The sequence below is a fragment of the Hypanus sabinus genome, chromosome 1, assembly GCF_030144855.1.
Source record: "Hypanus sabinus isolate sHypSab1 chromosome 1, sHypSab1.hap1, whole genome shotgun sequence".
Taxonomy (NCBI): Eukaryota; Metazoa; Chordata; class Chondrichthyes; order Myliobatiformes; family Dasyatidae; genus Hypanus; species Hypanus sabinus.
In genome coordinates, this window is record NC_082706.1 from 12,883,356 (window position 1) to 12,899,329 (window position 15,974).

General features: G+C 43.6%; 1 protein-coding gene across 1 annotated transcript in view; it reads left to right on the forward strand.

Annotated features, from left to right (window-relative positions):
- The window catches only part of slc4a5a (solute carrier family 4 member 5a), a 166,926-nt gene that overhangs the window by 81,111 nt on the left and 69,841 nt on the right, over positions 1–15,974 (forward strand). Inside the window, exons 9-13 of the mRNA XM_059964691.1 lie at positions 4,054–4,211; positions 10,593–10,680; positions 11,785–11,939; positions 12,363–12,488; positions 15,402–15,576. Coding sequence (XP_059820674.1) covers positions 4,054–4,211; positions 10,593–10,680; positions 11,785–11,939; positions 12,363–12,488; positions 15,402–15,576 — 702 coding nt within the window. The remainder of the gene's footprint in view (positions 1–4,053; positions 4,212–10,592; positions 10,681–11,784; positions 11,940–12,362; positions 12,489–15,401; positions 15,577–15,974) is intronic.

Here is a 15,974-nt window from a genome sequence, read left to right on the forward strand (position 1 = left end):
GAACTAGAGGGCACAGGTTTCAGGTGAGAGGCTACAGATTTAACAGGACCTTGAGGGGCATGAGTGTGGAATGAGCTGCCAGAGGGAGTGGTTGAGGCAGGTGCAATAGCAACTTTTAAAGGACAGTTGGACAGTACACAAATAAGAGAGGTTCAAAAGGTTACGGGCCAAATACTGACAAATGGGATTAGTTTGGTTGAGGCAAACCAAATGAAGTTTGGTTCGGCGTAGACCAAATGAAGAAAACGGCCTGTTTCTATATTGCATAATTCTATGATTTAAGAATTTTAAAATTGTTTCTATTTTGACTTTAAAATAATCTACTTTAATTTCTATTTGGGTGAATATGTCTAATACATCAAAGCCACAATGAGATGGGTTGAGGGGATGGCACGTTCTGTAGCGGTTAGTGGCAAGAAGTTATTTCTGGCCCAATTCCTTGTTTCTGCTGTTTTCAGAGCTGGAGCACTACAGCACAGATACAGGCCTTCAGCCAATCCAGTCCATGCTGAATTGTTGTCATATCCAGTCCCATTGACCTGTACCCAGACCGGAGCCCTCCATACCCCTCCCACCCATGCACTTATCCAAATTTCTCTTCATTGCTGAAATCAAACCTGCAACCACCACTTCCACTCATTCACCCTCTGAATGGAGAATTTCCTCCTCAGGTTCTCCTTAAATATTTCACCTTTCACCCTTAACTCAGGACCTCATGTTCTAGTCTAGTGGTCGCCAACCCGTTGACCGCGATCGACTGGTCGATCTTTGAGACTTTCCCAGTAGATCCTGATAAAAAGGAAAAATAAATAAACAAATACTGTTGAGAGATTGTTTCCGGGTTGTGGGGTTTCAGTTCCGTTCTCTCTGCCCAGTGCGCATGTGTCATGCGCTACACAGTGTACTTCAGTGGTCCCCAAGTACCGGGCCGCGAGGAAACGATATGATTTGGCGATGTGAAACGATATGAGTCAGCTGCACCTTTCCTTATTCCACCACACCCACTGTTAAACTTGAACGCACATGAGGTCATTACCCACGCGAGGTCATCAGTCGCCTAAACACAGTGATACCCTCGCGCCAGGGATTACTGGTTGATCTTGGGTAACCAGCCGTCTCGCGTGGCCGGCGGGAAGTGCCGTTGCTACTGGCCTGGAGCACGGACAGATGGGCGCCGCCTCTAAACCTGTTGAGCCCACCGAATGTTCGTGGGGAACCCGGTGCTAAAGTATTCGCAGACGACCTAATTCAGGCTCCGGGTTTCATAAGTAGCAGAGTTGCTATCTCGCTGCGATCTACTGAAAGTCATCCCTCCAGCCAAACTTTTGTCGGCCGATAGATCCTACGGGGGGTGGGCGGGAACGCACCCTGTCGCACTTTCCAGCAACATCTTTGTAAGTTTTCTCTGTACTCATTCAATCTTAGTGATATCTCTCCTGTAAGCAGCAGACCAGAACTGCAAACAATACTCCAAATAAGATTTCAGCAACTTCAACATCCTATACAACTTCAGCATAACATCCCAACTCTTTTACTCAATACTTTAACAAAAATGAAGGAAATGCTGTTGATTAAAATGAGTTACAAATGTTGGAAAAAGGAAATGGGCCGGCAATTCTTTCTTGGCACTATCGTCACTAGACTGGTTCCAATGACCATGGAAAGCTGAAAAAAGTGCAAAGAAGATTTACAGAGATTTACCGGGACTTGAGGAACTGAGTTGGGACTTGATTCACTGGCGTGTAAGAGATTGAGGGGTAATCAAGAGGTATATAAAATCATGAGGGGCATAGCTAGGTTGGATACACAGTCTCTTTTTCCAGGCAGAGATTTTATAGGAAAATTTTCAACCCAGAAAGGTGGTCAGTGTATGGAATGAGCTGCCAAAGGAAGTGGTTGAGGCATTAATGGCATTTAAAAGTGACTTGGACAGGTACATGGATTTGAAATATTTAGAGCAGAGGTTTTTAACTTAGGGTTCATGGGCACGTAAGGGGTCCATGGATAGATTCCAGCAGGTCCGTGAACTTGGATGGGAAAAACTTACATCATTGTTTTCACTATCCTCTAGCTGAAATTTAGCATTTCCTTCAATTATGAATGTAGGCAATGAACCACAGTAGTGTTAGCAGTTCCTGTGACTTTATCACCAATAGAAATCACAGATATTTTCATATCACGTTACAATTGTTACAAATATCTCGAAATATCATTTACAGTACGTTCATCATTCCTTGTGTTTTAATGTAAATAAAAGGACACATATATTCCCATATCACAAATTTGCATTTTTAAATATTTTTGCTAACTATATTTCAATATAATTGGTTTATTTTATAATCCTATGTACTGTATTTATTTTATATATTTAAATATATTATTCTGAGAAGTGGTCCATAGGCTTCAACAGACTGCCAAAAGGGTCCATGGCATAAAAAGGGTTAAGCGCCCCTGATTTAGAGGGAGATGGGTCAAATACAGACAAATGGGACTGGTATGGATGGGGAGTCTTGGTCAGCATGGAGGAGTTGGGCTGAAGGGCTGTCTGATTCTCTGACTCTAATAGCAAACAAGCCCTAGTAAGAGACAGGGCAGTAGCATATTTTTTCTCACTGGACCAAAAGTATTGCTATTGAACAGAGGTTACCATCCACAGCAGGTTACACTGGCCCAGTGCCTGAAGTAATGCATTTCTTCTGACTTTGTGAGTGGATGTCGGGCAGGAGTCATGAATGAAGCTTTCATCGTTAGTTGTCTTTTCCTGCTGACTCACTGTGACTGGCGAAGGACACAGTGAGGCTCAGTAGCATGCCTTTGGGGAGCGGTTATAAGAAATGACGAACTGGCAAGTCAATTCCATTCATCTGTGTTACACAAGAGATCCTGCAAATGATGGAAATCCAAAGTAACACATAGAAAATGTTGGAGGAACTCAGCAGGTCAGGTAGCCTCTATGGAAAGGAATAAGCAGTCAATGTTATGGGTCAAGACTGTTCATCAGAATCCCCTTATTCTGGCTTCTCCCCCATCATTTCCAGTCCTGATGAAGGGCATCGGCCTGAAGCATTGGCTGTATGTCCCCAGCCACTACAACTTGCCTATTCTGGCTTCTCACCCCTTCCTTTCCAGTCTTGATGAAGGATCTCAGCCCAAAACATCAACTGTGTATTCCTTTCCATAGACGCTGTCTGACCTGCCAAGTTCCTCCAGTTAACCCACACAAAATGCTGGAGGAACTCAGCAGGCCACGCAGCATCTATGGGAAAAAGTACAGTTGACATTTCAGGCTAAAACCCTTTGGCAGGTCTGGAGAAATAGAGCTGAGGAATAGATTTGAAAGTGGGGGGGAGGGGAGAGAGAAATTCCAGGTGATAGGTGAAACTTGGAGGGGAAGAGATGAAGCAAAGAGCTAGAAAGTTGATTGGTGAAAAAGACAGGAGGCCATGGAAGAAAGAAGAAAGGGGAGGGAGGCAATGGGCAGGCATGGAGATACCATGAGGGAGGGACAAGGCGATGGGAAAAGGTGAAGGTGGGGTGAAGGCATTACTGGAAGTTTGAGAAATCAAGATTGGAGGCTACCCAAAAGAATATAAGGCATTGTTCCTTCAACCTAAGTGTGGTCTTATCACTCCAGTGGAGAAAGCCATGGATGACCTTATCCCCTTCACAATTTCCCAACCCCTTGTCCCTCTCTCATGTTATCACCTATCGCCTGGCATTTTTCTCTCTCCTCACCCCCCCCCCCCACCTTTCAAATCTACTCCTCAGCTCTATTTCTCCAGTCCTGCCGAAGGGTTTCAGCCTGAAATGTCGACTGTACTTTTCCAGAGATGCTGCCTGGCCGGCTGAGTTCCTCCAGTATTTTGTGTGTGTTGTTCAGATTTCCAGCATCTACAGACTTGCTCTTGTTCGTAAAGTTTCTCCAGTTTTGTGTATGTTTTACTCCAAGTTTATCATCCATGTTTTCAGAAGATTACTTCAGTTATCACCTTCTGCTAGGCAGCCACCCACCATTCCCAACTCGGACTCTAAAACCCCTTTCACTCTTCACAGCTCAAGAACAAATTTAAGAAGAAGATACCTCGCGATTCCGAAGCCTCGAACATCCTCGTGGGAGAAGTGGACTTCCTGGAAAAGCCTTTCGTCGCTTTTGTCCGTCTCCTGCAGCCAACAATGCTGGGTGGACTGACCGAGGTGGCTGTGCCAACAAGGTATCGATCGGTACAGCCAGAGAGAGCACTAAAATAAAAGTAAATCTATTATCAAAGTATGTATATGTGATCAGATACTACCCTGAGATTCATTTTCTTGCAGGCATTTGGAGGAAAATAAAGAAATACAATAGAATTTATGCAGAGCTATACATAAGACTTACAATCAATGTGCAAAAGAAGACAAAGTGTGAAAATAAATAATATTGAGAGCATGAGTTGTAGAGTTCTTGAAAGTGAGTCGATAGGTTGTGGAATCGGTTCAGAGTTGTGGTGAGTGATGTTATCCACACTGGTTCAGGAGCCCGATGGTCTTAGGGTAACAGCTACTCCTGAACCTGTTGGTGTGGGACCTAAGGCTCCTGTACCTCTCACTTGATAGTAGTAGCGAGAAGAGAGCATTGGTGAATCCTGTGGTGTAAACACAGATGGCAATCGAGATGAAGTCACTACAGATGCTTTAGAAGGGCTCCCCACAGATATTTTTGAAGATACTTTAACCTACATTCTATTGCATTGATTTGAATCATTGGATAGTTACACTTAATGCCACAAGAAAAGGGGTCTGTAATATAAAGCTGAGATGTGTCGAGAAGTCTTCTCACAGAGTAGTGAATCTCTGGAATTCTCTACCCTGGGGGATAGTGGAGGCTAGAGAGGTGGTGGATACATTTTTGAAAGACAAAGGATTTGTGGGCATGGGGAACTGGCAGAGAGATGAGATAAGCCCTGGTGAACAGCAAGTTTTGGAGGTCAACACAAGGAAATCTGCAGATGCTGGGAACTCAAGCAACACACACAAAATGCTGGTGGAACGCAGCAGGCCAGGCAGCATCTATAGGAAGAAGTACAGTCGACGTTTCGGGCCAAGGCCATCCTGACATTATTCCTGACAAAGGATCTCAGCCAGAAACATCGACTGAGTTTTGGCGGTCAAGTACCTGTGCCTATTAAGCCATTGAAAGCAATACATTAGGATGGGCCTTCAATTGATCTGATCAAGACCCTGCCTCTAAAAATATTGATATCTTGTGTGTTTGAGTAGACAGTGAAGAGTTTTGTCCAAATTTCCAGCATCATTGCAACCAGTGATTCAGACACTAAAAATGCTGTCTTCCAAGTAATCATATATCCAATTGTGGTTAATTGTTTGTTCAGTCTTTGGTATACTGGTCAATTAAAACTTAGTGCTTGGTTTTACACAAGCCTACTTAGTGGTTCCCTGCACGTAAACAGTGTTGTGAATGTAATCAGCTCTTGCTGAGGAGTTGTAAATGGCTTTGGGCCAAGTGTAAACTCAATGCAATAGTTATGCAGCCTTTTCTAAATATGCTCTGATTTAACTTTTCTGTTTAAAGCCTAGGTAGAGTGGGCATGCGTAGGATGTTTCCGATGGTGCGGAAGTCCACCACCAGAGGACACAGGCTCAGATTAATAGGGGGTCCCTTCAAAACAGAGAGGAGGAGGAATTTCTTTAGCCAGGGATGGTGAATCTGTGGAATTCATTGCCACAGCCAGTTGTGGAGGCTGTTATATTTTGTACCAGAATCTAATTGAAAGTAAAACATGGTATATTTGCCTACTTAGTTTTTCTTTAATGAGGTGCTCAGATATGACATGGTGGTACAATGATGTACTTCTTACATATAACCCATAATGAATTATGTAAAGAAACACAGAATGCTTTATTGCAATATATTTACAATATTACTCAAATATTCCTGAAATATTGAGTACACTGCAATCCACCCTGTTTAGTTATAAACTACAACTCAATATATAAGCTATTACTCTCTAGTCATTGTGTGTGTGTGTGTGTGTGTGTGTGTGTGTGTGTGTGTGTGTGTATATATATATATATACATACACTACATTATGTTACAGTATACTGTATAGATAGCCACAGCATAGTAAATTTTAAATTGCCCCATTCAGGCCTGAAGATTTAAACACTGGAGGCTTTCTTACTCTTGTGGAATAACGTTTTTCCTGATGAGAGGGATCACTCTGCTTAGCAGGTGAGACTTGTGGCTGTGAAACAATCTCAGGTTCTGGGGCCTCCTCCATGGTAGCTAAAGAAGTTGACTCTGGGACTGCAGGAGGAGCTTCTGACAGCTCAAGACACCTTCCTTCTCGAACAATTCCTCAGCCGATTGATGTGTCATCTCCAGATGATATCTTTCACAATGTCCACTATGTGGGAGTGTGCTCCAGTTCTGTCCTTAATCTTTCAATACCCACTTTTGATCATCTCAGTCGTCCCTCACCAGGACTGCTTGACCATGAGTAAAATAATGAACCTCCTTGTTTGAGGAGTCCTAAATTTGTCTCAGTTGTTGGTCCTGCGTACTCCTTCTGATATTGGGTTTTGAGGAGATCCAAGCATGAGCGCGAGGACAACCTAGGAACAGCATTGTTTGTGGAGTGTGTTACATTACAATATGCAAGGAGGAGGTTGAGCTTCTTGTTCAGTGTTAATGCAGTGACATTGCTTACAGTGCATTCTTTAGATTCTGGACAAACCTTTCCGCCAAGCCATTGGTAGCTGGCTGGTAATGGAGTAGATGTAACATGTCTTATTCCATTCATTTTCAGGAATGACTGAAACTGTTCCACAACAAACTGGGGCCTGTTATGTTCTGGAGCACCAGTTCTTGAGAGGAGAGTTCTCAACGCATCAGCTGTGTGCGAGGCTGTAGTGGAGGCTATCGGCAACACTTCTGGCCACTTTGAAGCAGCATCCATTACTACCAAAATATTTTTTGCCGTGAATGGTCTGGCAAAATCCACATGAATCCTCTGCCAGGGCAATGCAGGCCATACACGGGGATCGGGAGGTGCCGCTCTTGGCATTTTCTGGACACATTGGGATCCTGAACAGTGCATGGCAAGCTGCTTGATCTGCTGATCTATCCCAGGCCACCAGACAAATCATTGAGACAACGCTTTCGTTTTGACTACACCTAGATGACTGGCATGTAGTTCCTCCAACATGTTGCCTGCATGGCACAACATCTCCCAATCCCCACATAAGCAATCCCCATCAAGAGCATCCCAGTGCTGGTAATGGGAGCTGGAAATTCTGTTGCACAATACAGTCATTTTGTGAAGCCATGTAGACCTGAGACAATGTGGACAATGTGACTCTTTTCTGGTTTCCCTTTGGATCATCTCTGTCATAACAGGAAGACTTTTGATTTGCATTGGGAAGAAAACGTCAAGAGCAATGTTGCCTTTTGTAAATTTTTTGGCTATTTCCTTTCCCAAAGGTAGACTAGATAATCCATCAGCATTTCCATGATTAATCATCTTCTTGAATTCGATCTTCTAATTGTGTCCTCCAAGAAACAGAGCCGATGTCTGCATTCATGCTCTGCTGTTAGTGGAACACAGTTCTGTGGATTGAAAATGGACACCAGTGACTGAGGATCATTAATGAGGGTAAACTCTCTCCCATACTAGAACTGGTTGAAAAGGCTATGGGGTGATCACTTCCATCACTCAGAATGTGACATGACTGCACTTATACCATAAGGCAAGATATCACAGGCAAGCTTCACTGGATGATGTGGATCATAATGTGAGAATACAATGTTGGATGTCACCATTTCCTTTATCTTTTGGAAACTCACCTCACACTGCTTTGTTCATTGTCATTTCATCATGATCTGTATTAATGAGTTCAAGGGGTGGAACACAGTAGCCAAGTTTGGCAGGAGCCGGTTGTAGTAATTGACAAATTCTAAAATGCACTGCAACCGTGGCATGTCCTTAGGCCTTGGGGCATCCACCACTACTTGAATTTTCTTGTGTGTCAATGGTGTGACCACAGTAAGTGATGCTTGGTTTAAAGGATTCATATTTTTTGCATCATGCTCTGGGCCCATAAACTTCTAATCTTTTAAACACTGTCTTAAGATTTTGGAGATATTCCTTGTTATCCCCACCAGTACCAAACATGTCATCCAGGTGACTCTGAGTGCCAGGGCAGCCTTACAGCACCCGGTCCAGAGCTTTCTGTCAGTGTGCAGGTACACTGCTCCTCTAAAAATAAACCTATTTTAGTGATAAAGTCCTTTGTGAGTTTTTATGGTGAGAAACACTTTGGACTCTTCTTCCATCTCATTCTGTTGATAGGTCTCAGCCAAGTCCACTTCGCTGAAGTGTTTTCCTCCAGAAAGGTTTGCAATGATATCCTCTATCCTGGGCAAAGGGTAATGATCTACTCCCAGTCTTGGGTTGATGGTGGCCTTAATATCATCACAGATCCTGACAGACCCATCTTTCTTGGCTACTGGGGCCACTGGCATTGCCCATGGGCTCCACTCAACCTTGGAAAGAAATCCTTCAGCCTCCATGCCATCTGGCTCATTGGCTACTTTATCACTGATGATATAAGGAACTAAGAGCCCTTAGTAAAGCTTGGGTGTTGCATTTTAATTTAACACTATCTTACCCTTCATGTCTTTCTGTTTTCCAATGCCATTCCTGAACACTGCTGTAGCATCATCCAGTAACTTTCTTAGTTCACTTTCAGTTGAATCAATTGCAGGGGATGTGGCATACAAATGGCAGATGGATCACCAGTCAAATTGTAGTTGTCTCAGCCAGTCACAACCCTACAATGCTGGCCATCTTTTTTTTTACTACATGCAAGCCCAATTTATCTTGTTGGTTATCTTGTTGGAAGTGAATATTTCACTGTTGCAAATGTCATTCCCATGGGAGTTATCTTTTCTCCCATTTAAGTTCTTAGTTAGTTATCTGCAAGCTTCAGTTTAGTATCTTTGAAATGATGTCCAAATATGTTTTGTGGAATGACTAACACCACAGAGCCAGTGTCCATTTTAATTAATTTGCCATTCACTTCTGGTGTAAGTTACATTGCTTGTCTCTTGTTAGATTTCTCTTTGTAAATCTCAAGGTTTACACATCCTGAATCACTCTCATCATTATCAAACTTTTCATCAACAAATTAGTGCTCTTTTTGAATCTGCAACTTATATTTTTTATTTTCCCTGTGCAGTCCATATGCCTGATGTGCCATTTATGTGTCCTACTTTATTGCATTTTCTGGAAGTTTCACCTTTAAGTTGGCATTGGTCTGGTGTACGAGACCCCCTGCCACAAGAATAACACAATTTATTCAGCCAGACAGGTTTCTGTTTAGATGTTCTTCACACTCACTCTCTATCCTGCTTGTGACTCATTTGCGTCTCTGGCTGATGTTTTCATTAATACAGCAAGTTCAACTGCTCTTTTAAATGTGAGTTGTGTTTCAGATAGGAACCATTTTTGAATGCTTTCTTGTGAGATTCCACTAAATTCATGATATTCATAATATCAGCAAAACTCATTTCAGCTGGTTTATTTGGAGCAGTTAAACCTCTAAGCGAACTGTATGCTTTTCCACCCATTGCTCTCAGTAAGACTGGCACTTGCTTTGCATCAGCTAGTTCATTTGCTTCAAAATACTGCTCAATTTGTTCAGTATACATCATCCAGTTATCATATTGTGCAATCAAACACACCTATCTTTCTGATGTAGCCAGCTTTCTCTGCTTTTTAAAAAAAATTAATTATTACCACCTGGTACTCATTGTTTAAGAACCTGTGGCCATACACATTGCTTGTTAATTTAATCTATCTTCTACCTTTTTTAACTAAAACTTCTCTCTCCCCTTCCGAAGAAAAATGTGCTGCACTTTTTTTAACTTGAATGTCTCTGTCTCTCTCTCCCCTACCAAAGAAAAATGTGCTGTGCTTTAACAGGTAGGTAGAAGTCTCAGGTTGTTTTTAAAAACTTCCTCGTCACCACTGCTATGTTTTATAACTCTAGAAACAAACTGAAAGAAAATCAGGGGAGCCAGGATACTTGACTACTTAGTTTTCCTTTAGTGAGGTGTTCACATGTGATGTGGTGGAGTCATAATGTATGCAACTCACATACATACATACTTGTAATTCATAATGAATTATGCAAAGGATGCTTAATCAAACAATCGATTTACAATATTGCTCAAATATTTCTGAATTATCGAATACACTAGGCCAAGTCATCACGTATATTTAAAGCCAAAGTCATCAGGTAAATTTAAAGCCAAAATAAAGAGGTACCTAATTAGTAAGTGCATCAAAGGTGATGGGGAGAAGTCGGGAGAAGGAAAATAAATCAGCCATAATCAAATGGTAGAGCATAAATGAATGGCCTAACTCTGCTCCTATGTCTACAACAGGGGTTCCCAACGTGGAGTCCATGGACCCCTTGCTGAATGGTAGGGGTCCATGGCTTAACAAAGATCGCGAACCCCTGGTCTACAAGGAATAAAATTGGGGATTTCACATTCAAAGGTTTAACTTATTAATCTCCATCCCACACAGGTTTATTTTTATCCTTTTGGGACCTCAAGGAAAAGGCAAATCTTACAGTGAGATTGGAAGAGCCATGGCCACACTGATGGTGGATGATGTGAGTTGCTAACTTAAACAGAAAAGGCACGACTATGTGTTGAGGTTGGAAACATTATCTTGAGGGTGGTTATCAGTGCTACACTGAGTAACCTTAAATAGCTTCAACCTCGTGTTTGGTCGATGATTTCAGATCATCTCTGCTGCATTTTTCTTTGTGCTCTTTTGCATCGTGATGATTGGGGGGGGTGACATTTCTTTATGCCCAACACCAGTGGGAATTGCTTGGTGGCGCCATGCAAGAGCAATGGTTATCCAAGAAGCCAGAAAGCAAAGAATTTGCAGCTACAGCTCAGAAATTTGTCCCATGGATGGGCAGCGCTGGTGGAGCTTCTGTTTCCCATCTCGAGTGATGTGGGTTCGATCCTGAATCCTGTTGCTTTCTGTGAGGAGTTTGCATGTTCTCCCTAAGATGGGGTGGGTTTTTCTGGATGCTCTAACTTACTCCCACATCCCAAAGTTGTGCAGGTATAGAGGTTAATTGGTCAAAGTTGAAAATGTGTTTATTGTCACATGAACCAGGGGGCAAAGAAAAAATTAATTGCAGCTACATCACAGGCACACAGCGTCTGTATCAGAAGTCCCACTGCTGCTTGTACGGAGTTTGTACGTTCTTCCAGTGACAGCATGCATTTCCCCCGGGTGCACCGGTTTCCTCGCACAGTCCAAAGACGTACTGGTTGGTAGGTTAATTGGTCATTGTAAATCGTCCCATGACTGGGCTAGGGTTCAACTGGGAGATTGCTGGGCAGCGTGGCTCGAAGGGCCAAAAGGGCCTATTCCACTCTGTATCTCAATAAAAAAGAATAATAATAAGTAGCATTCAGAAGATAAATATAAACTAAACATAAAGTAAACACAATTTTTATAAGAAAGAACATGTGGTGTTGCATACTGATTAGGGTTGTGCCAGTTGATTCAAGAACCAAGTGGCTGACGAGAAGGAGCTGCTCTTGAACCTGGCAGTGTGAGACTTCAGCCTTTCTGATGACAAGCGTTTGGAATGCATGGTGAGCGGGTAACCCCGCTGTGTGGTAGCTGATTGCACTCTCCCGCAGTTCTGTCTGACTGACGCTCACTCTGCTCTGGGTTTCCTGGGTTACAGCTGTTCAGTGACGTGGCCTACAAAGCGAGGGACAGGGATGACTTGATTGCCGGCATCGACGAATTCCTCGACGAGGTAATTGTTCTTCCTCCTGGTGAGTGGGACCCCAAGATCAGGATCGAGCCTCCCAAGAAAGTGACGCCAGCCGAGAAAAGGTAGGAATTTTAATTTAATTATTTGCAGGGTTCTTGTTGCATGTCCATCAAAACATCAAACCATGCAGTGAAATGTGTCTTTTACATCAAGCCATATCAGTAAGGATTGTGCTGGGCAGTTTGTAAGTGTTGCTGTACTTCCAGTGCCAAAGTATCATATCCACAACTTACTAACCCTAACCATGTCATTTGGAATGTGGAAGGAAACTGGAGCACCTGCAGAAAACCCTTGCGGATGCAGAGAAAATGTGCAAACTCCTTACAGCCAACAATGGGAATTGAACGGTGATCTTTGATTTCTTAACACGGTAAAGCAATGTGCTAACTGCTAACAAGCTACCCCCTGTTGTGTAGAGTCAGAAGAATGTGTCCCTGTGACTACCCCACATAGACTGACCAGCTGTCTGTCTGTCTTTCCTGCAGGAAGTCCATCTACTCTCTCAGTGAGGCAGGGCAGATGAATGGATCAGCGGGATGTGGTGGAGTGAGTGATGACGAGGAGATGCCGGCGCCACATGAGCTTGGGGAAGAGCTGACCTGGACAGGGAGGTATGTACTCCAGACTTCCTGGTTAGGTTGTCCTTGCTTTGCCCTCCATTGACATCGGTTGGCAGCAGAAACCTATTAATGGGAGATGGGTACGTCCAAAAACTAAACTACACCAACACACTACTCCCAATCCAAAACCAGACCTTCCCCCCGCCATTCCTGATCCAATTCCACTCTTGACCACTACTTCCAATCCAGTCACACTCTTCCTCACCATTCCTGCCCTCCATTCCCAATCCAATCCCACTCCTGACCACCATTCCTGATGCAATCCTACTCCTCCCCACCATTTCCAATCCAGTCGCACTCCTGCCCACCATTCCTAATCCAATGCCATTCCGGCACAATGGCTGCAAGCCAGTCCCACTTCCAGCCACCACTCCCGATCCAATCACATTCCCAACCTAAAGCATTTCCGTTCCCCAATCCCATTCCCTGATCCTAGACTCACCTACTCATCACAATCCAGTCACGCTCCCAGCCATCACTCCTGATCCAATTCAGTCCCAACCACTACTCCCAAAGCAATCCCATTCCCCAATCCCACCCCCATCCACCATTCCTACCCAACCTGCTCCAAGCTCAAGCCATCTTTTTCACCTTTCACGGTAATTAAACGCAAATTAGGAAACAATTAATAATCCTAGGACCCATTTTCATGGCATATAGTGTGTTCATTTTTTAAGTTCAAAGTTCAAAGTAAATTTTATTATCGAAGTACATTCATGTCACCATATACAACCCTGGGTTTCATTGGCAATGGTGTGCCCATACAAATCTGTGATACAGCCAGTCAATACACTCCCCACTGCATATCTATAGAAGTTATTCAAAGTTTTAGATGTCATATCAAATCTCCACAGAGCCTTAAGAAAATAGAGGCACTGTCATGCTTTCTTCACAATTGCACTTATATGCTGGGTCCTGGAAATAGACAAGAATTTGAAGTTGCTAACCCTCCCCACCTCTGATCCTCTGATGAGAACTGGCGCATGGACCTCTGGTCTACATTCAGTTCCTTGGTCTTGCTGACATTGAGTGAGAGGTTGCTGTTTGTGCTGCTGGATATAGTGGAGTAGATGTTGTTGCTAAACAAAATATCCAACTACATCAAAACACTGAAGCATAACAGCTCCTCCCCTTCAATACTGCTGGGCAATGTAAAGCTTGTTTGATGGTAGCAAAGTTTGTAACTACTCTGCTCAAAGGTAAAGAGAAAGAACCTACATCTAAAATGAGAGGAGATCAAAAGAATTTGGACTTACATGAGGCAAAGGCACAAAATCCAAGACTGACTTGAATTCTGTCCTTATGAACTGCTGTATACAATCTATGTTAATGATCTAGATGGAAGGACCAAGGGTATTGCAAACACATTCACTGATACATGGGTTAGAGCCTTTTAAGGGGACATTGAAGCCTGCAAATGTATATCGGTTGATTGTGGGTGATAATCTATTTTCCCTCATTACACTTGTTAGATCCAAAAGTCTTTGATCCGAGGTTCTTCGGAAGTCAAGAACAAGGCAGAAAACTTGATGCTTATGATTATTTTTATTAAGCATGCCAAGAACAAAGAAGATGAAGGGAGAAGAGGCATGGGGAGAGAGAGAGGTGGGGAGGGGAAGAGAAAGAACCAATGTGGTCTGGTCTTCTTATACCAGATTACTGATAACAGCAAATTCCATTCAAATGCCTTTGCTGAAATTAACCAATGAGATGTCCTTTTTCATATAATGCGATACCTGCCACTGAAACTAGCAAAGTTTCCAGAAAGATAAAAAGGCTAAGTAGTAAAACACACTGAAAAGTTACACGTATATAGTGTACTTTGCAACAGTGTTAGGCACATGTATATAGTAAGGGAGCCTAATACTTCTCCACTGTACTGTCGTAATTTTATGTATTGCACTGTACAGTTGCCACAAAAAAAACAAATTTCATGATGTATGTGAGTGATGAGAAACCTGATTCTTGAAATGGGTCTCAGTTGGGGACTGAAAGTGGGAAGGGGGCAATGTACGTCAACTCAGGCCTAGGGGGCCTGCGACAGGCATGATGACGGACTCTCCTCCCTCTCCCTCATCAGCGTGTTCAATTCATCTACATTAGCCATGCCGCTATCGTCTAGGAGCATGTTGACCATAGTCTTGGGAGGGCGCCCAGGGTTCATCCTCCCATGCTTGGGCTCCCATGTGATGACTAGGCTGGCGGGTAGCTCAGGGTGGCGTAGACGGTGCCCCGCTAGTTGCAGTCTTCTCGCCTCGATTTTAGTGGTGAGCATCGGTAGGTCGTCATAGAGCTCGACGTTCATCATGTGCTGTTGCCAACTCACATCAGCCATCTGGAGCATTCATGTGTAGCAACCATCTAGTGACTTTCTCAGGGCCTTGGTGAGTGTCCACGTCTCGCATCCGTGCGTGAGAATGGACGCTATGACTGCTATGAATATCCTCTTTTTGAGCCCTCTGGTCAGGTTCGACCTCCAGATTTCCTTCACGGAGGGGGGCAGGGAGAGGGGAATCATGGTTGGGAAAAGGGGAAGGGAGAGGGGAGGGAGCGGGAAGCACCAGAGAGACATTCTGTAATGATCAATAAACCAATTGCTTGGAATCAAATTACCTTGCCTGGTGTCCCAGGGCTGGGTGTGTTGGTACCCAGACCCCTCCCCCATCCCTGCTACTCCTCTGCCACCCGTCCCACACATGACCCGTGCCATTGCCAACATCCTTTGCTCTTGCCTGATTTATAAACTCACTCTCCACTCCACATTGACAAACACAGTGCAAAAGCCTTGGGCATCCTAGCTGTACCTAAAACCTCTGCACAGTACAGTAGGTAATTATAAATAAACACAACAAGCTTAAGAACATTGTCTGGTCTCTCATGCTCTGCTGTTCACACTGGGTGCAGGTTCTGTGGAGGCCTACGGCTCGACATCAAGAGGAAGCTTCCTTGGCTGCCCAGTGACTTCTATGAGGGTTTCCACATCCAGTCCATCTCCACCATTCTCTTCATCTACCTGGGCTGCATTACCAATGCCATCACCTTCGGTGGTTTACTGGGCGACGCGACCGACAATTACCAGGTGAGAAGGTGCCCTTACCATGGCAACCATCACTCCATCAACTAACCAATGAGCACCAGCGTTCCAAACAGCCAGTTCACCGGAGAGCAAGTAGTTCACTCGCTTTGAATTGCTTGTCTTCAGTTCAAAGGGAGTGAATTAGCCAATGGACCAAATGGCCTAATTCTGCTCCAATGTATTATGGTCTTACTAGTCAGGGCAACAAAAGTTTTGGGGAGGAGGCAGGAGAATGGGACTGAGAGGGATAATAAATCAGCCAAGCTCGAATGGTAGAACAGACTCGACAGGCTGACAGGCCTAATTTTGCTCCTATGTTTTATGTTCTTATGGTTATTTTAAAAAGTAATTGGCAGTTTTATGAACACAGCTGATCTCTGCTAAGCAAGAAGAAAACCATG